The sequence below is a fragment of the Thunnus thynnus genome, chromosome 4 (assembly GCF_963924715.1).
Source record: "Thunnus thynnus chromosome 4, fThuThy2.1, whole genome shotgun sequence".
Lineage (NCBI taxonomy): Eukaryota > Metazoa > Chordata > Actinopteri > Scombriformes > Scombridae > Thunnus > Thunnus thynnus.
This window is the reverse complement of record NC_089520.1, coordinates 31387194-31412004: the sequence shown is the minus strand read 5'-3', so window position 1 is coordinate 31412004 and position 24811 is coordinate 31387194. Positions and strand designations below refer to the sequence as shown.

At 36.9% G+C, this 24811-nt stretch overlaps 1 protein-coding gene across 2 annotated transcripts in view; it reads right to left on the bottom strand.

The window, feature by feature from the left end:
* cntn4 (contactin 4) overlaps positions 1-24811 on the bottom strand; it is a 157926-nt gene that overhangs the window by 119610 nt on the left and 13505 nt on the right. For both annotated transcript variants that reach the window (XM_067588319.1, XM_067588318.1), the window contains exon 2: positions 19809-19945. In XM_067588319.1, coding sequence (XP_067444420.1) covers positions 19809-19863 — 55 coding nt within the window. In that variant the 5' untranslated portion in view covers positions 19864-19945. The remainder of the gene's footprint in view (positions 1-19808; positions 19946-24811) is intronic.

Genomic DNA, 24811 nt, shown 5'->3' with positions numbered 1-24811 from the left:
TTTTAGCCAAGTCTGAATTAATGTAAATGAAGTTGTCTAATAATTATGTACGCTTGATAATGTTGATCAGCAAATGTTTTCCTAGAGAATGGTCCAACTTTGATACCTCTATGATAAACAATGGATGAATTACAATCAATAAGAAAGACATTCTGCACCACGTGGCAACACTACCATCTATTGACTATGGATCTTTGAAAAATGAAATATTTTTACCCACAATTGACTATAGTGATGGATGAAGTATGTGGATTTTTACACATAATAATTTAATTCACTAGAATCAGGAAATATGAGCCGCCATTTTGCCACAAAAGACAAGCCGCCATCTTAGGAAAGTCACCATACTGAGAACAAAGGAATTAATATTCATTAGGGGTTTTGGCACAAAATGCTTTATCCAGGCCCAAAAACTTTGTGAACTGATAAAAGTGCCTGAAGTGACCTCGTTCCTTTAGGCTGGTCCTCATCTGTGATCTCAGAAACTCTTTATTTTGTCTTAGTTTCTTAGACATCTTTCTTTAACTTAAATTTTTTACTCACCTAAAGTATATGCTTTTAAACTTTTTGTAAAACAAGCTTCGTGCACTTCAGTGTTGAACTGAGAGAACTGTTTTCTTTTAGTGTATTTATATTTCGGTATCAAGAAACCTTGCATATTAACATAGTAGGTTAGTATTTCCCTTCTGAAGTTTTCATCCCGCCAATGGAATTACCTGAGCCTAAGTGGAAGAAGCTAGTGTAGCCAGATTAAATTTTTATTCAACACTCCGCCAAATCACAAGAGTTCAACAGAAGCTGCAATTCAGCCCACATCTGAAGCTCCAAGAATTGGGAGTGATGCATTGACTTGGACATCCGCCAACAAGCTCTGAAGCAGGGTAGCCATACCGACTAAGAGGCCCACCGTCAGGCCCCCATCCACGCGGTGAAACTGCATCTGGAGTTACCTGAGAGCATAGCTGACAACGAAGGCTCCTTCACCAGCCTGCACTTCACTGGTGACTAAACACTGCAGCAAACCCCTGACCTGCTGAGACACTCTCATCTATGCACTGAACCTCTTCAACAGACTAGGCATGACCCGGGTTTGTTGGTGATTATGAATTGATGTCGAATCAAAATTATTCACATTATCTCTAAGACAAGTTGATCCTCTGCTAGCGTTTCCCTGTTCTCTCATGATTTTAAATTATGTACCTCCATCACTATCGTCCACTGAGTTAAGTTTTATCTCACAATTTAAGATCTTTTTATTCCCTTGCTTGATTAATTTCTTCATTATGTACAGAAGTTCTTTTGAAGTATGAGACAGAGGTTGATGTATCGAAAAGAACCAAAGATATAAGACCGATTAAGGTTTGTTTATTTATTCTCTTCAAATTGAAGATTGGTGCACCGATCAGTGGGTGAAAAGTTTAACACAAAGCCCCACATATTATAGCTAGGATTAACATACATAATTTAATTTTTAATTTTAATGTGTTATTTAAATTTTCTTATACTATTTAATTAATTCCCAAATATACTGTTCACTTTTAATACAAGTTAATTTTAGTCACTAGTAACAAAAAAACACATGTACAACTACAACTAAACTAAATACAACTAACAATGTCCTGTTTGCGCATGCCCACACAAATGCTGCCATTTTATGTTCCAGAGGCGGGATTATATTTTCTCTCTTGGACTAGCTGTGTGCAGCTGGAAAAGTTTTGCATTAAGGCTTTCCGATTTCGGTAAGTAAGCGTTTCATAACCATTGGTGTGTTGTATTTTTACTTTAACCGGATCCTGTTTACACCTCAAAATGTGTTTTGATAGAGAAAAAAAGCAGTTAGGCCGTGAGCTGTCGGTGAGCTGGTAGATTAACTTTAGCTAATGTGCTAAGCTAAGTGTAGATGTAACGCTACAGGTAGTCAACTTGATGTTGTTCTTATGTTAAATGTGAGATAAATTCACTGTTTGTCTTGTTAGACTTTATCTTAACAATGTTTCAAGGATCAAGGTTTCGGGGGGGGGAGGGGGGGGGGGGTGTTAGAGAGCATTTAATGTGATGTGAAACGTAGTTCCAGAAGATGTTGCAAGATTACGAACAAAGTGATGCAGGACTGAATTATTAACAAAGCCACTGATGAGAATATTACAACAAACATAGGGTGAGGGATTTTGTGGAATATTCACATGTAAATTTTAACAATGTTTGCAGTGTATTGTAATGTCAGAATCATGTTGTCCATGTATGTCTAACTATGGATAGATCTGGTACATTTAGCTTTTGTTATGAACGGTGCGGGGGGTAAAGTTTGCTAAAAACTTAAGAGTTACCACTGAGTTACATTACAGGAACTTGTGTTTGAGAGAACAAAAATCGTTCTGTCTAGTCTCAGATCATGAGACAAAATGTCTGCGTTTTATTGTGTATTTTATGTAAATGGTTGTGCTTAATATAATCTGAGCAATAGGTTTCATTTTCATTCTTTCAATTTACAATCTTACTGGTGTTTTATTGTTAACGGAAGCTTTTAACAGCTAAAGTGATGTAACAAGGATTACAGTCAATGTAAATTGCACTTTACACATGCTTGTCTAATAGACACAATAGTTTTCTGACAAAGATGTTATTGTTAAATTAACCTAACAGAACAAAGTCATAGTTTAAATATCTTTTGTTTGAATGTCTTTACTTGTCTGCAATTCACTAAAAATTAAACTACTAATAATGACTAAAATGTTTAATTAGATTAAATCTAATTTATTTATGTAGGAATTAAACCTTTTATTGATCTGAATGTATAATAACAAATTGGTATCAGAAGTATAGTTTACCTAATGTATTTAAGCATATGTAACATGGGTTAAGTTAGAATTACTGATGAAATTAGACTAAAATTTACTCAAAATAGTTGAGCCTAAATTGCAAATATAATTAATTTGAAATTACCCAAAAACAATAATTAAAGTCAACTTGAAAAAATATATCTGGATTTAGATAAATTAGTTGCATGCAACAACTTACCATAATCAAATTAAATATATTTTTAAACATTTTTTTCAATGTAACAGCAGTTGGAGCTTTTGCTAGGAAGCCTACAATCTGAATATAGTCCTGTTATTAATACAGTATGAGGTTGCATGCAAGATTACACAAAGAGTAGTGCCATGTATTTGAGGAGTATGCATGTAAACTATGAACACATGTGACAACTGTATACAGCACAATGCATAGTTGTACTTACATTTAGAAGTGTGTACTTTGCATTTTTTATACACAGCAGCATTCTGCACAGATGCTCTCCTGTATTGTCTTGAACTGTACAGTTGCATATTATACTGAATATTTTTTCACAGGGTTTTGTGTTGTAAATCAAGCTGGAAAAAAGTAGAGTGCACATTTCTAAGTACAATTGTATTGCATAGCATTCTGTAGCCTTGTACTATTGTATTGTCTGGAGGTTTATTTTGCATTGTTGTTGTTTCTACAGTAAAAATAAGGCTTTAAACTGACCCTTATGGACAAATAGATTTAGTTTGAATTGAATTAAATTCATAAATCTAAGCAGAAGGTATTTTCCAAATAATTTTCATGATAAATTTGTTGAATACAACAATAATGCAGTTTCATTATCATAAACATGAAAATAAATAATATTGTTTCAGCATGTTTTTAAAATGCTGGCATCCACAGCTCTTTGCAATGACCTCAGCAGTTTGTCCTATTTTCCTATTTGCAATGACAGTAGGCTCGCAGTGGTCAAGTGCATACTGTGTCCTGCTCAGGGCAGGCTGTGACTCACTCAGTGAATCTAGTCTTGGGGTGACACATGGCTAAATGGCTGCACAGTTCCCCCAGCTATGTGTCTGTCTCAGCATTAATGCTCTCCCAGCCAGTGACTCGAGCTGCTAAGCTGCTCACTGAGCATTTTAGATGAATACTTGCATTGGCTGAGCTTCTGACATGGTCTAACTAAATGTTGTGAAATACTGAAATATACAGTAGTTGAGGAGTTGTGGACATGCTCCTCATAAAAAATCGATAATTATTAAATTTCGCTAATTAAAACAACAAACTACTTATTTTACTTTGTAGTGCTGTGTAATGGAGTCATGGCTCGGCATGACTACTAGGGATGTGCAGAGGGCCCAGTATTTGTATTTGTATCTGTATTTGTTGAGGCAGCAAAATTATTTGTATTTGTATTCAAATAAAAGTGGAAAGAGGCTTAAAAATCCTGTTTTTGTTTTTATTATGCTTATAATTTTAGAAAATTAAATGAAAATTAAAGTGATGTCCAAATTAAGAAATATGCATCATGTAGCAGGTGGATGTGACTCCCCTCATTGAGACCTGCTGATAGACGTAACAGCGGAGCAGAGGAGAGACACTGAGATAGCGACTATAACTGACCTGCTCGCTGGTTTTTGTTTTTTTCTTCCCAAAAACAAATAATTTTGAAAATATTTGTATGAAACAGATATTCGTAAAAAACCCACTATTTGTGCTTTGCCGAAAAACATATTTGTATTCAGGCACACCCCTAATGACTACCCCAAAACAATGGTAAAATGCCATAATGTTAGTGGAGTGGAGCAGTGAAGTCGCGAGCTATGCGTGGAGCAGATGGACATATAAAGTTATCTGTCACAAGCCAACGTGGGCTCAGGCTGAAAGTAGTAAAAATGTTGGAAACCGAGCCTTCAGTTTTTGCTCACAGGGATTACTTCTACATATGTTTACCTTATTATTTGACATGTTGGCCACTTTTAACATAAACATCTGACATTGTAACATTATATATATGACTATGAAAACAAGGAAAAGCATAATAGGTCCCCTTTAAAGGTTGGGGTTAGTTGATATAAGAATTGGATCTTGGTTAAACAAGTGACACTTTCAATGAAAACCTTCTTTTAAATTAAATAAAGAGTACATGCCCATCTAACAATTCATCATACTCAACATTTTATGAATCCAGGCAAGTTGTTTGGTACTATGACAACTCTTACTTAGCCTTAATCATGTTTGTGATGATGGTGGAAGATAACTGTGTTTGAAAATGGTGACTGATGCTGAGGACAGTGATAAGAACATTGATCTTGATGATAATGATGATAACAGTAATACTGATTATATTGTATTTTCTTTGTGGCAGATTTGCAGTCAGTGTTTGTGTTGGTGATTCATAGAGAGATTTAATGACAACAGATTTGAAGCCATGATTGCCACGGTGCCATTTAGTTATTGGGATCTCAGATGTTTTGAGACTCTCAACCCAATCAGACACATAATAGCTATGCCCTCAATTGATTAGATTTCTCTGAAAATAAGACTTTTGGTTTTAAAGCATTGAACTTTGTATATGGAAAGATAACAATGTTTTAAAAATAAAACTAACGTCAGTCTTAAACACAAAAAATCCAAAACCTGACTGATTTCTAATAAATTGAATGACAGAAACCTGTCGTCATTTTGCTTGGAACCCCCTGGAATACTGTCTAAGGGACTCCAAGCTTGCTCCACTTTGAGGGTCTAGTGTAGACCCTCCACCGTGGCATCTGGTCATTTCTATTAGCCTACTGTTACCCCCACTCCCATCCCCCCATGTGCAATGTTAAATCAGGTCAATCAGTGTATGTGGATGTACTACAGTGATCCATTTTACTCTGTGGTTCTTGTCAGATAATCATCTAAAAATAAACGTATGCAGTAATCCAAAATGTGCCTAAACTGACAGGTAAGGGTTATAAATGAGAGGATGTAAGCTTCCTATTCATCTCTGTGCTCCCACTCTCCACCTAGTATTCACAGTAGAGCTGCTTTGGTCTGTCAAAGAGCAGTTTCAGTGCTGACAAGTGACAGTTTAAAGACGAAAACAAAAAAAACAAAAAAAAAATCTCTAGTCCAATTGCAGGTGACAGTATATGAATTTATCGTGCATGGATCAGAATGAATAAAAAAACTGGGTTGAGCAGCACCTAAGTAAGTCCATATAGTGAAGTAAGGTTTTCATCAACTCTTACATACTCTAACTCTCATATAACAACCTGCTTTCAAAAGCAAAGATAGCACATCTCCTGAGGAGGCGGATCAAACATGTTGCGCAGATGTTTTTTTCCGAGCCTCTACGTGGAGTTCATTAGAGCTAGTGTCCTTTGTGATTGTTCATGATAATACACAAGGCTCTGCACGTGGAATAGATACAGTGGTGACACATGAACCTTGAAGAAAATGTATTTTCTCCATGATGCTGAGGGCCTGCTGAACATCTGGCCAAGCCTGTGAGGATAAAAGACTTCATAAGTGGTATCAAGGTGATGAGGATGAAGAATATTTGCACGCATCTTTCATGCTTCCTTGTAACTATTAGGACAGATAGTTCTGTCACAGCACATAAATAGTTCACTGGGCTGGGAATATTCATTTTCTTTAGTCAGGACACTGATATATATATATGATATGTTTTAACAGTGAGCATCCATTTCACACTCACTGATCTAGTAAAAGCACGGGGAGTAAACCAAATTTGACAGAATGATGATGCAATTTGAAACAAATTAATAATAAATTATGATAAATTTTTTTAAAATAGTTAAACGTCCTCCTCCGCTCAAAAAATGTGTTCCTTCTTGTTCCATCAGGTGATTATTTGAGCTTTACTGTACAGAATAATGTACGAGTAGAGTTTAATACTAGAAAGCCATTTGAAAAATCATCTGTTGAATGTGGAGAGTTCAAGGCCAGTACCTACAAGCAGGATCTGTGACATCGCAAGTAGTTTAGATTGGAGACAATCCTGGTCCAGTAGGCAATTTATACAAGTGTGATGTGGACTCTTGAAGCCTCCAGTACACATACACTGAGAATGGACTTTTTAGTGAACTAGGAGACATCTTGTATCCAGTAGTTCAACTCTTGAAATGAAAAATATTTGCACATTCATAGATTCTGTATTTTTCAATCAGGGAAAAGGAGTAGATTTTAAATATTGTAACATGCTAAACATGGTTATTGAAATTTTTGTTGGGGCCAGGGGCATATGCCAGACAAAAATTATTTTTGTGTATTTTCTTTTTAAGTATTTTTATGTACCGTAAAACATGTCTAGTCAGGATCTTTAAAACTCACATTTGCTCTGTGATTTTTGGACCTGATCATTTAAAAACACCACCAACTCTAAATCCATGTGTCACACACTAAATGGACTTAGAGTCTCCTCACATTTTAAGCCTAATTAATGAACGGTTGACACAGACAACAAACCTCAATTTGAGCCTTTGCTCTAAAATACATGAAATATTTGTATTCTTGTGTAAAAAGCTGATTCCATTATTAGTAGTACTTACTTTGTATTCTGACACTACTCTTAAGCTTTCTCTTCGGATTAGAATCATGCATTTACAAAAATTTCATCCACAATAAAATTCAGGACCATTTTTATTTATAAATGTATTTTACAGAAATATTTTTCAGCTACAGCTTCACCTGTAAGCCGTTGTGTGTTTTTCTGCATAATGTAAAGCCAGCCTGTGGCATAAATATTGCATGTCGCCAACAAGGACATATATAACAAAGTTGTTATCATTCCTAATGGTTGGTGTCATTTGGTGTTTACAGTTATCTTGTTCAGGGAGTGTGGCAGGCTCACTCAGGGTGCTTGCGGGATCAAACATTCTTAGCTGCGAGGGCCTCCGTCTAACTGCAAGGACACTGCTCATATGGCTGAGCAATATAATGAGTGCAGTCATTTGTTGGTTTTCTGAAGGTCTTGGTAGAAAATATCAAATCAAATCAGACATCAGTCATAAAGATGCGTGACTTGTAACCTATTTTTTTTAACCACATATCCACAAGAACTGATAAAATACTTCATGCAGCATCCTGTCTTTTTACAGACTGCCAAGGTTTTGAATAATCCATCTCTGAGATTTCTGCCTCTACTCCAGTACAAAAGATGTGAATGGAATTTCATTTCTGCTGCTCAAACCATTTAAAAATGACATCTGAAAAACACAACAGCGACTTGTCTTTCCAGAAACAATGTCCTGGTTACTCTGACTAATCAGAGACAGAACAAATGAAAAGTGTTAACTGTGAGGTCTGAATTAACCTCAGAAACCCGGGACACAGTTTCTGCAGAAGACACACTGCTGTTGAGTTTTTCAAATGTAATTTTGCAATGTTTTGAGCGGCACAAATGAAACAGCATTTACCACCATTGTGTTGGAGTGGCAGCAGAAATCTCAGAGGCGGATATCTCAAAACCTCAGCACATAAAAACAAAACTATCTGCATAGCTAGATTCCACTTGGTGCAATAGAACATAATTTTTTGTGGGAGATTTGTGTGAACAAATCCTTTAAAAAGACAATTTGTGAGCACTTTTCCATTGATTTGTTGAATATTTTTGTCTGATATGTTTCTTATTTTGTTCATTTAGATCTCAATTTGTTGTTACCTCAGCAGCTCAGCGCTCTTCTTGGGCTCCATAGAACAGCCTGTGATGCACTGAATATCACAGATGGCCGATGTATATCAGCAGACACTAAGATGTATCCGCTGATATGCTAAATAATGATATACTGATGTATATATACTAAGATGCTTCTAAACAGATTCAATCTGCACGCACACACACACACACACACACACACACACACACACACACACACACACACACACACACACACACACACAGATACACACCTCCGTCAGCAACTACTCTTGAGCGAAGTAGTAGAGCAGCTCTGTGACTAACAGCATGCACAGATTTGATCATACTGGGCAGTTCCCAGGTGAGGTTTTGAGTATGAGTATAAATCATGTAGCGTTGAAAAGGAAAAAGCAAGTGTGCTCAGCAAACAATCCTCAGGTGAATAAAGCTCATAGAGACAAGATATATGATCTCCCTATGATCTCTATATGATCCCCCTTTATGAATATTCAAATAAATTAAAATATTTAATAATGCATGACCATAGCACAGAGGAAACTTTGTTATATTAGCATACTTATTCACATCAGCAGTAAGCTGGAGGCAGTTACCTTTACATATAAAATATTCAAGAGGCTGACACGTTGAATCATTTATTATGACTAATGTAGATATGATCTGCCTAATTGCTCTATTTGTTAGTCACTTGTTAGGTAACACCCAAGTTGAGTAAATTGTCAGGTATATATATGTATATATATATATATTTATATATATATATATATTCTATAAATTTAGGAGCAATCACATTGACCAAGAGTACTATTTCCTCTGGATGGACTTAAATTCCCCCATAGTAATCAGCTCTGACAATTTTGGGTCCCTCTGTACATTAATCCAGCAAGAAGGGATAGCGTATTTAAAAGCCTTTTGCCTAAATATCTGTAGAATATCGTTAGAGCACAGGCCATATTGATTATGAGTTTTACACATGTATGTACACAGACAAGGAGGACCAACCCAAGGAGAGATTTATATATAAAAGCCAACCAATGCGAAAGTTTGCACACATACAGATACATACATCCATGATGTCCACCAGACTAAAATAAACAAGTGATGTAAAATGGGCATAGGTTTGGTTTCAAAGTTGATGGAGATACAAAGGTGGGTTGGATATGAGAAGAAGACAGATAAATCAGAGCTTATGATGTGATGAATTTTTGGGTAAGTACCACACATGGTGTTTATTGAATATTTGTATAAAAATATATCAAGATAAAATGTATAATTTGAAAATAAAGAAATACAGACCATAATATCAGAAGAGAGGGTCTTGTGGACTGCTATGATTACGAGGGTCATGTGACCCACAGAAATTGCCATGTTAGCGCGAGTACTAGTGAGCTAGGATACACTGTGCATACTGCCGGCGATTACACTGTTATCTTGTGGATTACCTGTGGCTGTGGATTAGACTTTTGTATGCGTAACTTTGCATGAATAAAATGGTTTCTTTTTGGCATGACATTTTTTTTTTTCCTTTTACTTCATTGTGTTTAAGATGGTGGAAGGTCTACTGGGCCAGCTGCAAAAGAAAATCTAAAAAATTCAGTGACATGGAACTGTACTATAAAAATGAAAACCCTGTGTGCTGATGGGATTATTATAGGTGGCATTCAAAATCTGAAATAACCAACCCCTTTGCCAGACAAAACTCTGGATTACATTCAATGTCCAATGCCAACATTTTTTTAAATTCTCACTTTCTACAATATCTGCACAACTATGGTTGACATTAGGGAAGGATTACTGCTACGACAAAAAAACTAAATTTAAAGTATGGTTAGGGTTATGCAATAAAAACTTTTAATTAAGGGAAGACTGCACATTGTAGTGGTGCCTCAACAGTCTGAGCTTGTCCACAGAACACACTGGAATCGAACCATAATGGAAATCTATTTCAGCCTTGTGATTACAAGTCAAAATGTTGTGGGAATATTTCACCTGTAAATCATTTGTATCATAACCATGTAAATCTACACCCATACTGTAGTTTGTAATGCTGTCTCATGCCCTGGACAGGCAGGCTTTTTATATACTCTGCTGCACAGTTTGGACACACACACACACACACAACATCCCATTCATTACAAGATGTAATAATGACATTGCTTTAAAGTACTACTGAAACACTGTCCCTTATGAGATCACTTAAGAAAATATTCTTACAAATATAATTATTAATTATCCAGAACAAACACAGAAGGATACAATATCAATTTCAAGTTATAATAGGAGAGCAAAGCAGGAAACAAACAGTACCAAGAAAAAAAAAAGTCAACGACAATAAACAAAGCATATTACACAAAGGCAGTCTATAAAAGTGAGTTTTAAAGCTTGATTAAAAGATGATACTGCATCATCCACTTTAATCTCCTCAGGCGGCTTTCTTCAAAGTCTGGAGGCTCTGATGGCAAAAGTTAAAAATTGGGGTGATGCCATCTTGTCTTTCAAGCTGCTGCATTTTGTACAAACTGCAGACGTGAGAGGGACTTTTGACAGAGCCATAAAAAAACAGAATGTTGCTGTACTCTTAATGATAAGACCATGGGTGACTGTTTTTTTTTTCTTTTTAGATCACAGAAGAATAAAAATAGCTCAATTGTTTCATCAATCTGTTTTGTTTTTCAGAGGAACAGGTCATGGAAAGTTGAACATCTTCACTATGCATTAATGCACACAGTATGGTGGTGAATAATAAATGAAAAACAATGCATACAAATGTAATTTGAAAGTTTTACAGGGTTGTTTTATCCATTTTTTGGGCATATACCTTATTGAAAACTGAAAAGCAGACAGAACACCAGAGTTACTGCTTGTGGTCTTGGGTCTCTATTAAGCTGTAGAAAATGCAGCTTATGCGCTGACTTTTATTTCAAGTAGAAGAAAACCTCCTGCAGTTGCTAAAAAGGGTAAATTACAGTAAAGTGCAAATGTACACAGGAGAGCTGTGTCAAGGCCAACAACAAGTCCTGTATTTCTGATTAGAGATGTCATGCATGCTTTTAGCTGAAAAGAAAGCATTAGTGCCCCAACTATCCAAAACAAGTCACAACAGGTTGTCCTCTACACGTTCCTCAGAAATGTTGTAAAAAGCTGTGAACAGCTCCAGTAATGTCTCATTAGCTGCTGAGGTCACCTCAGTCAGAGCAAAAACATTTTCAAAACCAAAACATTCTCTTTTTACTACTGTTTTTTCACCTGTTTGTCATGCAAAAAGGTTGGAAAGGAAAACAGCTTTGGTTAAAGTTAATGGAATATTTTTACATTTTGGGATATATAGTGTACGCCTATGAGGGTCTTGCTGAGAGTTAAAGGTGTGTTTGTACACAAAGCATTTGTGTAAGTATTTGTAAACTGTGTTTGTAGTATTTGTATTTGTAAACGGTCCTTCCAAGAAAAATAAAAGCATACATCATTTCAGCAGATACCCCAAAATGATGTATGTTTATGCTCAGGTGTTTAAGTCCTCTAGAGGCTGTAGGAATTATAACTCTAGTCTGTCCGGAACAAAGATCAATAAAACGTTGGACTTTGACATGGGAATCAACTGTTGGCTTCCTGTTTCCTTCCAACAGTCAACGTAGGTTTCATGTAACAATGACCACAATTTTTCTGACCTTAAACATGTCTTATAGGGTTAGGGTTATTGTTGTTAATTTTATCATTGTAACCATCATGACAAAGGTTCTCCAACCTTAACCAAGTAGTTATTTAACCCAAACAATGATTTTTTCCCCCTCTATCCTAACCAAGTTGTTGTCGTGCCTAGAATCCGGCTGATTAGGATGTCAGATCAGAAAATGCTTCTATGTGCAGTTCTGAATGGCAGTTACAAAGCAGTTTGTTGTTTGATATACGAGGATTGTGTGTTTGGTAGAGTGTGTGTGCTTGTGTGACAGCTCAACTTCCGACTGATCTCAGAACTGACCAACAACACCGCTTCCTTCTCTTATATTCATCCAGTTTGTCCTTTTTCCTCTCCTCTCTGTAAATTTAGAAGGTCCGCTTGAAATATTTTCAGCTTTCACAGATTGATCCATTAACTTTACCTGCAAATGTGTCGCCTCTGAAATTCACCTCGCATTGTGTCTGAACATACCTATACATCAATACCACTCTCATATCTGTATGCTAAGTATGGCGCTAGAACCCAGAGACAATTAGCGTAGCTTAGCAGGGGGAAACAGCTAACCTGGCTTTATCTAAATCTGCCCAAACTTAACCGATTTACACATTATATCTTGTTTGTTTGATTTGTACACAAATAGAATGTGTACTGATGTAAAAATGTCAAGTTGTATTTATATGGGGAGTTCCATGCTGGTCAAGCATTTATTGAGCAGGCACATGCCATGTCCATGTCACATCCTTTAGTAATTAAGCAACTGAGTCATAAAAATTGTGCACTGACACTAATAAAATCCATTCAGTTACTTTAAAATGAAGCTTATTTGTTTCTGGTTTTCTATTGTTAAAAAAAAGCTTCAAAGGAAACTATTTTCAGCAATTTAAATGATGTGTCTAAAGGGTTAGCAGTGGAGAAAACCATGCATGAACACCACCAAACCGGAATAATGGGAGGTTCCCCTTTTCTTCCTATTTTGCCCACATTTTGTAAATGCAGCAACCGTGACTTCTTCGAATCTCACGGTAATGACAAGGATCAGGAGAGAAATAGTTCCAGCACATAACTCCCTCTAAAACCACAACTTGTTTTGGCTTAAACATTGGCTTGTAGGTGCTGAGAGATTTTTTTTTTTAAAAAACTTTGGGCTGAGCCAGGCTAGCTGTTCCCCCCTGCTTCTAATCTTTATATTTAGCTAAGCTAATAGCCTGCTGGATCTAGCTTCATACTTATCCAACAAATATGAGAGTGGTAGTGTATTTCTAAAAAAAAAATGCAGAAATATTCCTTCAAGGCAAGATTTTGGTAGTGTTTACCAATGAAGAAAAAAAGAAAAAAAAAATACAATTTTCACTAAAAGGAGAAAACATCCTTGTATGTCTTACAATATGAAGCCATAGCATCCACCCTGAACACAAGGCTTACTTTCCATTGCTATTTCTCTGTCTAATTACTTCCTGTTTCCTGTTCGCTTACTTTCTCAGAATCCTTTTGTTGCGAGGAAAACATATTTCTCTCACTTTTCATGCACCGGAAACATGTTTGCATTTTAAGATGTTGTGCCCATTATTTTTTAAAAAAGGCCTCTTTCACTCACAAAGCACCAATATGCTCATGTCCAATGTGTGTGTGTTGGTGCCCCTGTATAAAATACTGAGCCTGTCTGGAAATACAGCCACTTTAATCTGCTCCACAGCAACTCTTACAATAAAGAAATCAACTGGTTTTGAAACAGGACCCAAAAATCACACACAAAAAAAAGTCACTTGGTGAAAAATGTGCAAGAAAGCATGAACAGAAGTAAAGGGCGCTTGCTGCTATCATCATGGTAGAATAAGCTGGGGCAACGAGCAGGGAATTAAGATTCTGGATGCATGGGAACCAGGAGAGCGGGAGGGAGAGTGGTGCTACAGCAATCAACCACTAACAGGGAGGAGTGATTCACCAAGCACACAGGAAAACAAAGTAAGCAAAATAACCTACAACATGTACACATACTATATCACCACCCTATCAGCACAACCCTCCACCCACCCAATTTGCTCCTCTGGAGCCTTTTGGCAAACTACACATCAGCGTCCCAGCTTAATGCATAATGTTTGGGTAACAAAAGAAAAGCCAAGTTGCAGTCAGTTGATGGGTGCTTTGATTTCTAAGATCAAATATTTCAGGTTCCAAAATATCCAGTTCATTTCCTACAACCACTACCACATACTACAGAACAATGAAGGTGTCGCAGCTGCATTTGAAACCTAAAAGTGAACCCCACAATTTTCCTGCTCTAGTGGTGTTAAAAACAAAGGCAGCCAACCCCTTAACGATCAAATGGCCCACCTGTGGACTGTCAGACTGTTAAGTACAAAAATATGCCAACTCCTATGTTTAAGTGGGTACTCATGCGACACATCTTTAGAAAGCTAAGATTCTTGTGATTTGATTGATGCAAACCATTTCAAGATACAATCACAACCGCAGGTACAATCAATGCCTCTGTCAGACCACCAACAAACAAACAATTACAAAATTCATGCTACTCACCTATGAAGCCTTATATTACTCCACTGACTGATACAACTCCGACAAAAAACGGTCTTGTTACATTGGCAAAGGTCTGGTTGATCCAATCCAGTAAAATTTTTAGTCCAAAACACATTATTACATATATATATACTAACGGCTGTTGCATCATTTCAAATTAGCCGGCAGATGTCCTAATATTCCACATATTTTCCATCATAATTCGCGTTAGCATGTCAACCCAATAGGAGCTTCCATGTGTTGTCCACAGCCTACAATAGCCAATGAAAGTCCGCGTAGAAAGGAAGTGCCTGTTCCTCTTCTTTCAAGTAAAGACTGAGCCAATCGGAACAGATTCTGCTGATGACTAGCACTTTGAATAGTCAATGAAATTCCAAAAATGACCATATGCAGCTTTATTGGTTCCTATAAAGCCACGACATGGAAATTATGTAAATTTAAACAGTCTGCTGTGTGTTACTTTTTATATGAACTGCTTTTTCACCATAGAATTTGTTTTGACTCTTTTATATGCACAAAGTTTACTTTCAAGAAGGGAACAAAGAACTATAATGTGTTTATGCTTCAGTTACCCTGAAGCAGGGGTCATTTGGTGTCTTTAAATAGCCTTTTTTGGAAGACGCCTAGAAATACCCTTAGAAAAACATGTAAAACATTCATTTTCTGTGGTATTGTTATTAAATTTGAACTTGAACTAGCTAAGGCTCCATGCTGTGGTCCCAGTGTATTTTCCAGCTAATCAGTCCCAGCTGTAGGTCATCTGCTGGCATCTGTTTGCAGAGTCCAAGTGACGAAAGGTGAAGTCAGAGACACTTCCGTCAAGAAATTGACCATTTAGAGCAAATGGTTATACAGTTAGACTTGATGGAAAAGGCTCTGGAGAACCAACATACAGTATATGAACATTAAATTTTAGTTAAATCACAATGTTAGCATAAGCTTAACAAAAGTGATTAAGTGACAGGTGACAATGTCCGTGCGGTACACCTGCATGAAACTGATTGGATGTGATTATCCACACGGCTGTGACTAAGCCAATGATTGAGAATAGGTAGCCATCCCTTGCAAAGTGATCCCTACACACACAGACACACAGTAGTCAGGCGGAGCTCAACAGCATTTTCTCATGTTTGCTACTTTTCTAGGATGCACACAAGCTAAATCATAAGTGAGCCTCAGCCTCACACTAACCGATAAGTCCCTCAGCAAGTGGAACTGTGTGTACTTTCTGTATTAACTTGTAGTTTGAGTCAAAGATGAGTGTTTGAAACGATTTCTCAGCTCTCCAAAAAACTGAAGTTGTAAGGCATTTGGGCTTCTTTCCGGATTTGCATCTTTCTAGCCGGAGACTGCATTTCCCAAATCTCTACAATGAAGGAGGTAAGTTACTATGACCAACAGTTATGTAAAAATGTAAAAATTCCATATACTGGAATTTCTTAAAGCATTGGAAATGACATTGTTTCAGTTGCTGTGCCATGCTATCTGAAATGAAACAACACCCCCCTTCACTTTGTTACCCATTATTGCAGACCAGCAGTCTAGTCAGCTAGTGAGCAAGCAGGTGACTAATTTCAAAATGTAATTGGATTTTTGGTTTCTACTGACACGTGATATTATCAAGCATTTTTATTCATTTGTGCATTAAAAAAAACAAAAAACAAATCAACTTATAACTCCCCAGGCTGAGGAATGTAACTAAAGCTGCAATAAACATCTGTACAATTCCTTTCCCCAAGCCAACATGAGGTGTACTCTACTTGCAAATCCATTCTGGCACTCTGCATCATATGAGAGCCGAGCTTTTTAGGTCTGCATATTGTGCATCATTCCTGTTCCCAGTAGTCGATTTTCAGCCACCTCTCTAATCCATATCAAGGCCATATCATTGATTGTAAAGTGAGTTTTATTCCAAACTGATAAGTGAGAGGGTTAGTGCAATAATCCTGCACTCAAGTTTAAAGATCTAAAAAAAAAGGAAAGAAAGAAAAAGGTTTCAAGATTTTAATTTCCAGCTCAGCTGAAAACACATTAAGGGTATGGAGGTCTAAGAATATACCCTGTTGTATGTTCATTTCTCGTGAATTTTGCAAGGAGGACAAACCAATTTCAGTCTAAGGGCGACCCTTTCATGGCTGTGGCTGATTGGACGTTCTCAGCGGGCTTGTCTGCTCTCACTCTGTAGTTTAAAAATGTAGTAGCTGTGTCCTCATTAACCCTGCTTTTCCCACGATGTAAATCTGCATATGCTGCTCTTGCTCTTACATCAAAGCTGTCTGAATGTAAGAGAAGACAAATATTCATATTAAGACAGTGTGGAGATCTGGATATATGTACAGTCCATATGTAACCTGATATAACCTTCAGAATATGTTCTGAGAGGCTCTAAATGGGTTTTGATTCTCGCTGACAATTGAGTTGTTGGAAATCACTATATTTCAGCTGAATCTGTGATACCAGCCAAGTATCCCTTGGAATTATGTTCATTTTGGATGAAGTACAAGTGCCAGTGTTCAGTGTCAGTGCAGGAACCACACACTGGATGCAGCATACAGATAGAAGGAGTGGTCAAGGTACAGTAGCTGGGATTTACTAGGAAATAGGACAGTGGAGTATCCTGACAAATTAATTCTTATTACTTTAGGACACTATCTGTGTGCAGACTTACTTAACAGTGTCTGTGGGTATTTCGATGTGCTATACCTTAAATGTAGTTTATTTGCCATAACCACAATCTTTCCCTTACCTTAGCCATACCATAATTGCCATAACTGAATATTGTATAAGAAATAATTCACAGACATTGTTACTGGACATGAAAAAACACTGCCACTGAATGTAATCAAGAGTTTTTTCTGGTGATAAGGCTGGTGATAAACTAAAGCTAAGATTAGCAGCAGAACATCATATTATTGGACATAATAACCTGCTGATACAATTTGGGTTAGACACAAAGCTCGGTGACAATCTTTTGATCCTTAACCAGATAATATTGAATGGCCTGTGTTCTCATATTGCGAGATGCTAGTAGATATCGTCCATTCAGAGGAAATGTACAACCTGTTTGTTCAAACAGAGAACAGAGATTCAGCCAGCTAGGTCCAACAGTAGACCTCATAAAGAACTTATTTGAACAGTGCTTGTTTGATGTTTCTGTTCTTCACTCTAATTGCTTCAGGTATATGAAATGAAAGCATTATGATGAAACGGAGCAGTGATTGGAAATTGTTGAACGCCAATGGTTCTTTAGGGGACAAAAATTAGATTCTCAGAAAGGTCAGTAATCTATAAGCATCACAAGGCTGGTGATTTGTGTCAGGTTATGTTTGCACCCTTGATGCATTTCTCTATAACACAAATGACTTCAATGAGGTATCAACACTAGAGGATTTAGCTACACCCAAAGCATGCTGGTCAACCAGCTGTCCACTGTGTGATCATGTCGGATTCTTGGGTCAACCATAAGATGAATAGGAACATGTGTAATTGAGAACAGTGAGGCCAGTGCAATATAGCTCAAGGTTTCCTTAAAGAAATCTGATAATCTAATGTGCAGAAGAGGGCAAGGGGTTCACTACAGGCCTAATGCATGTTGAGTAATGAGAAGGAGGGTTTCACCAGAACACAGACCTCATCAATAGAGCCTTTTTCCTCATCTTGATTAGTATAATACCTGTTGATTAAACACTCTGAGTGATTCAACTGATGCTTTCTGGTGACCCCTCCTATTTGTATAGGAGACAAATTAAAGTCCTCCATCAAAATGTGATCAATGCCAGAGAGCCTCTGGCTGAAATGGGCACCACTGTATAATGAAGCTATAATTCAACTTTACTGCATGATAAATGAATGATGGACATTTGAAAACCCCAGGAAGGGATTCCTATTGAATTATGGCCTTCATATATTAATTTGAGAACTTAACCTAAATTTAACCTTATTTGCAGCATTTTTTTCACAAAATAACTGCTGCTACAGTGTTAAAACATGTCATTACATATTATTTGATTTTCATTTACTGGATCACTGTTTGATTGGTGACTTGCTAACTAAAATGCTGGACCAATATTCACAGACATCATTAGGGTCAGTCATGCAATAAAATTAATCCAGATAACTCTGTCACACTTGGTGCAACATGAATTTAAATCAGCCCATGAGGAACTTTCTGAAACACATCTGACATTTTTTCTTTTGTTACTTATGAACTGTGAACTATGGAGTCTATGGCTTCAGAAAGTGTTCAAGTTTTGAAGAACCCTTTTATAGTTAAGTTTAAAAAGAAAAAAACAAACAAAAAACATAGAAATATGTTAGCTGTTAGAATAATTTCCCGTGAAGTTTTTTTGTACACAAAAAAAAAAAAAAAATGTTTACATTGGGATGACCCATTAATAAAAACATTGCTCCACAGCACTAGTAGTGGTACCTTTGTGCATATAAAAGAGTCAAAACAGGGTACCTTTAATTTGTGTGTGTCAGCCCTCATTATGAAGCCTTTAATATTTATTTATTAGATTTATTTATTTTAGATTTATTTCAAATATTTAATATGTTTAGATGCCTATTCATTCATTATTTATTTTAAGATGTAATTACTTTAAGAGACTGTTAGCGGCTGCATGTTGAATATTTATAGAATTTCACAGATACAGTACATTTCACAGATACAAAATCTTTGTAAGATGATAAGTTTACCAAAGTATTAAGTTCATGCACTTTTCCACCCGTGATAAAATGTTGCACTTATTTGTGATCTGTGAAACTCAGTTAAACAGCATATTTTCATGCCTGCTTTGATGCGTTACACTCACCTCATTCACATTCAGGATGATATCGCTAACCTTTTCTGAGTGCCACATACAACACTAAGGCAAAGCCAAAAGGCAATATTGCCTGCGATTGGAAATCTTTAGCAGACAAAGGCTTACTTTAACAGTAACTTTCTTGTTGAATGGATTCAACATTCTTATTATTTTATATCAATAGGAAAAAAATATGTTTGCTTTCGGCTAATCTACTTGAGGTTGCTCCTTTCTAAACTACGGCTTTCATACTGTCACCTGCCCCAAATACATATGAATAAGGACTCAGACTTCACAAAGGCAGCTTTGGCATGCATCAAAAGTTCTTAATAAGATACTTTACCTGCAAGGCACCCCATAAGTGACTGCAGCACCAGCAGTTTCCATAGCAACATCATCTTCAATTTTGTAGGGTCAAAGTAGTCTCACATCCAATCACAAATGTATGGGATCCGATTTGCACCTTTCTGGATTCTCAATCTGTAGGAAAAGAAACAGGTGACATGAGTATGGTGGTATGATTTTCATTAGTAGCACCTAAGATGTTGATGATCCTGATCCTGTTTGTCATCCTGATCAGCATGCTCATTTCACAAGGTGTGGAACATAAAAAGACAGCAGGAACATAGACAGTAAACAGTAAAGCACCATGATATTACTTTTGATTCATTTATAGATGGTGAACTAAAATTTAACCTGTGAATTTTTTTATATATTTTATCAACCAGTCGGCTCTCAAAAGTGTAAACAGACTCTTTCAATCTCCCTTTTAAATTTTCAAATCCACAGTGCAACTTACTCCAGTTTCCACTTTCCTAGAAGTTACACCAAAGAAAAAAAGGGTTTTGGGCACATGAACACAAAATACCTCATATACATTCATTTCCATATCTCCAGCAGCAACTCTAGGGACAACTTTTAAGTCAAAATGAAAGCAAAGCCACTCCTATAAGTTCTCATAGCATTGTTCTTGCTTGAAGCCACATAGCTTTTGTGCTCATAAAAGGGCAAAGCCAAAAGATGAAAAACTCTGAAACATCAAAGAATTTCACAACAGTTGGGTGCTTTTCTCCTCAACACAGACAATATCTCCCCGGAGTGAGAATTAAAACTCAAAAGTACGTCGAGCGTCAGGAAGGTAGCTCTCCTCAGCATCTCAAACCTCAGTGACAGGAAAGAAGCTGAAGGTATGAATGAGGATGAGGTGAAGAAAAAAACATGTTAAAAGTCAGTATTCATGAAAATGCTTTATTTTATTTTATTTTTTTGTCAAAAAGGAAACCCAAACATTATGAAACTTTTTGTTGGGGACTAACTCAGTGATAAACAATTAATTTGGCATGTTCTAGGACACATTTTTTTTACAAAAGTTTTTATTCAAATTGAAATTGGTTGGGGATGTTGCCTGTATGTCAAAGGTTTTTCAACACACAGCAAATATCTGTACATGAATGGATAGATGAGAATGTCAGCAATGATGACAGACAATACTGTGTCCTGCAAATTATGGTTATATACAAATATGTTGTGCTAAATATATCCTGAGGGACACATAATGCCTGTCTGGTTGTTCTGTTCTGTTCAACATTTTTTGACAGAAGGAAGTGCAACATTTATGTACCACACACAAGTCATAGCAAGGAGGTTGGGGAAGATGGTGGGTGTACAATGCGCAGATGTGTTAACAGCCATTGAGGAAAAAGGAAAACAAAGACAGAATGGCCTTCTGTTGAAACACTTCTGGTACTTTGGCAGAATTTGTGAGAGACTAGAGTTTGCATACTGAGTCCTGCATGTGGTGAAGTTTAGACTATAAAAGCGCTTTGGTCATGGTTAGGGAAAGATTAGGGCTTCGATTAAATGTTAATAGAGTAAACACGTCTGCTGTTTCTTGGATGGAAACTCATGCTACATTTAGCTAGTAGCAGTACTACTTCTTGTTCCTGTTTTCTCTGCAACTATATAGTCAAGTGGATTCCCCTTGAAACTGGATTTGATCAGATTTTGAGGGAAGATCAAAGGTTGTAAAGAGCATATTTTTATATTATTTATTTCTATATTATTTCAACATGTACGTTCAGTTATTGTTAATTGATTTAATCTTTAGTTTTTTGAGTTAAATGTTAGGTTTCTATGTTCTGACTCACCATAGAAAAAAAAATGTAACTTAAAACAAATTAAAACAAAATATCCTACATTTTTACACCACCTAACCTCTCAGATTAAGTTAAGAAACAGCCACCTGCACAAATCTAGATTAGTTAGATTGAGGGTGCTATGAAAACCAAGAATGCTTTAAGAACAGCATCTCAAGTTATGAACTTGTTTTTCACTGCATGAGAAAATGGATGTGTGGCGTGACAGCATGTGTTTCTCATGGTGATGCGTGAGAGTTGGCAGCCCTGTTAATAGCCATGTTACACTTAAAAGAGCCGACTGATTTGGCTCATTTGTGAACATCTCGTCTCCACAGCCAAATCCCATCCGATCAGCGAGCTAACGTTAGGTGGGCAAGCTGGCAAAGTTAGCTAACATTGACTCATAAATTGGTTCAGCATTTCAGCTTCAGTATAATCCTACTTTTAGCTAATTTAAAGTTTGGCTGGAGTCAGTGAGCAAAGCAGATTCATTCAACATATGCTAGCCTATCTTTTCCTATGTTCTATTTTTAATGATTGCAGCTGAGATAAATGGCATATTTCTCACCTTAGTAAACAGTCAGACTCCTGTTTGGATTGACAGACTGTGATTGACAGCCAAAGCATGCTGTGACAAACGGCCAGCGACAGGTCTGACTGAACCAACTCAAAGGGTGGTCCAAAAATGTGTGATTTTTTTTTATGACTTGTTTTTGTCAGTTGCTGAAAATAGTAAAATGATCATTGATATAGGCTGCTTAAATATAATCTCCTGATTGTGTGGACTGTATGATGATAAGTTTATTTTTAAAAAGATAAAAAGGTGGGGTAGCAAAACCATAACTATGCTCCCACTAATTGAATAATGCAGATGCATTTGCTCCATTTGCTCCACTTGATCCATTGCTCAGGTGCCTATGTGTGTACATCATCCTTACGTTCTGATTTGACTGAAGAAGGGGAGTGATTGCTGCTTCTTCTTTTACTGTATTGCTTTTTTTTATGGTTCATTACTGCTATGAGTTGCAAATATGCATTACTGCCAAGCATGCACATACATCTTCATGAAAATGTACTGGTGAAACATGACATACAAACAATATTGAACCTTCAGAACATTGCTCTACAACGCCACTGATTGTCAAACACAAGGTACATTTACTTCTGCATTCCCAGACTAAACATTAAAATGCTTTCTAACTTTGTAACCAATTTGATAGGTATTTGGTTTAAAGGGGCTGTTGAGTTAAGTAGGATGTAAATAGGGCACAGAGAAAAGAGGCAGATTTATCCAGTTTACCAGCAACTCTGAGGGAAGAATACAGAATGAGTTGGTGGAAATGTCAGAGGCTGCCTCTGGAAAAGCTGCACTGATGTAAGAATTTAAGCAATACACCCAGTTAAGGAGTGAAATCTACCTTCTGCAGAGCTCCTCTAGGAAACAAGCAGCATTAATCTAACGTCTCCTGGGTAAAAATATATTTAGAGATGAGGCATGTTCGACACAAGCCTCTCCAAAATTACAACTATTTGTGTAATTTTGCCATTACAGAGAAGCACAGATGAACTCTGTTATTCCACCCCTGCTGTGATTCAACAGAGACAGCACAAAGTTTTAAAACGCAGCAAGCAATAGTTAGACAGAACCACTGAAAAACACACACAAAAAGGCACCTGAAAGTGTTTGAGTAAGCCGCATTCTCATTAATCTCAGATTCTCTACCTTCCAGCTCTGTCTCCTGTCTCCACCTACAGAAAAGACACCTTTTATCTCTATACATCATATAGAGGGTTGTCAGAGTCTGTCTTGGGTACATCAATGGTGCAAGGCTGTGCTTTACTCCTAGAGAGCATTTTTATACACATTAAAGTGTGTCTTATGAAAGAATCAAGCTCTGTGCCTATTAGGATAATGCCTGTTTTGGTTTTGTATTAATGTTTTACACCAGTGTTAATTTGATAGATTCAATTAGTACAAAACATTGACTATGATGCACAGGGCAGGACGGATATAATAGGAAAAGGGGGCACAGCTCTGTTTTGGTGACACCCCTTAACAAAATCCACCAGTATTTAAATAGTAATTTGAACACAACAGACAGGGAGGCCCTATGCTCATGTGTTAGCTTGCCATTTAAGTTATTTGAAAATCACTATCATGATGTCTCTTTTAAGAAAGTTCTGAATCTTGCTGCCAACCAAAAGCAATAATCCACACAATAATCTGCTAGAAAGAACAGTCCACAAGATCTCAAAATTTCATAATTGCACAGGGAAAAACACTGACATGATTATCTATACAAACGACAAAATGCAAGATGTGATTGTAGTATCACTTCAGTTCCAAGGAGAGTACATGCTTTTTAGTTTCCCAATGTATTAATGAAAAGTTGAAGCTGAAAAAATGACTATATGTAATGTGAGAGGTGTGGCTCATAGTGATAAACCCACAGAGATTTATCACCAGACTCTGCAGTCTCCCTCAACTCTACAGAGCATTTTAACAGTTTTCAGCTCATTGTTTTGGTTTTATAGCCTGGACCTTTAATGTTTTAATTTACTCTCACTGCTCTCATCGACCTCACTTCTAGCAGCAGCAGGCATCTCTTTACAGTGAAGAACTCTGAAAAAACGCACGGTAGGCTTCTGCACAGCAACAAATAGAAAATGACAGTTAATCAACGGTGAACACAGTAGAGCATTTAGTAGCGAAGTAGCAAGATATTTTTCTCAGGAGTTGGTGGAGACCAAAAACAGAGCTACCACAGTAGCCATATCAAATTTATGAGGTGATATGTCAGTGCTGCGTTTACATCTTGTTCCTGCTGTCCCTCATCCAGCAACCAAAGAGGCTTTGGTGATGGAGGACAGTTTGTGAACCAGTCTCAATTAACCATGACCACGATCTCTCCCTTACTCTACCAAAGTCATTTTACTTGATTAAACTTAACCAAACCTTAATTGTAGAAGTGGCAGGTCAGAATATATGTACATATATTACACTATATTATATATCTTTTTATAATGGCCATAATGGACTGTTCTTAAACTACTCATTTTGTTGTTAAGGTATGAGCACTTGTTAGATTATGGTGCCACCCCTGGACCCGCCCTTGCTAATTCTGTGTCCCACTGGCAGTTCAGGTGAGTTTAACGGGAGCTGAAACTAATTGCAACCTGCACATTTATAGGTCTTGTTACCACTCGA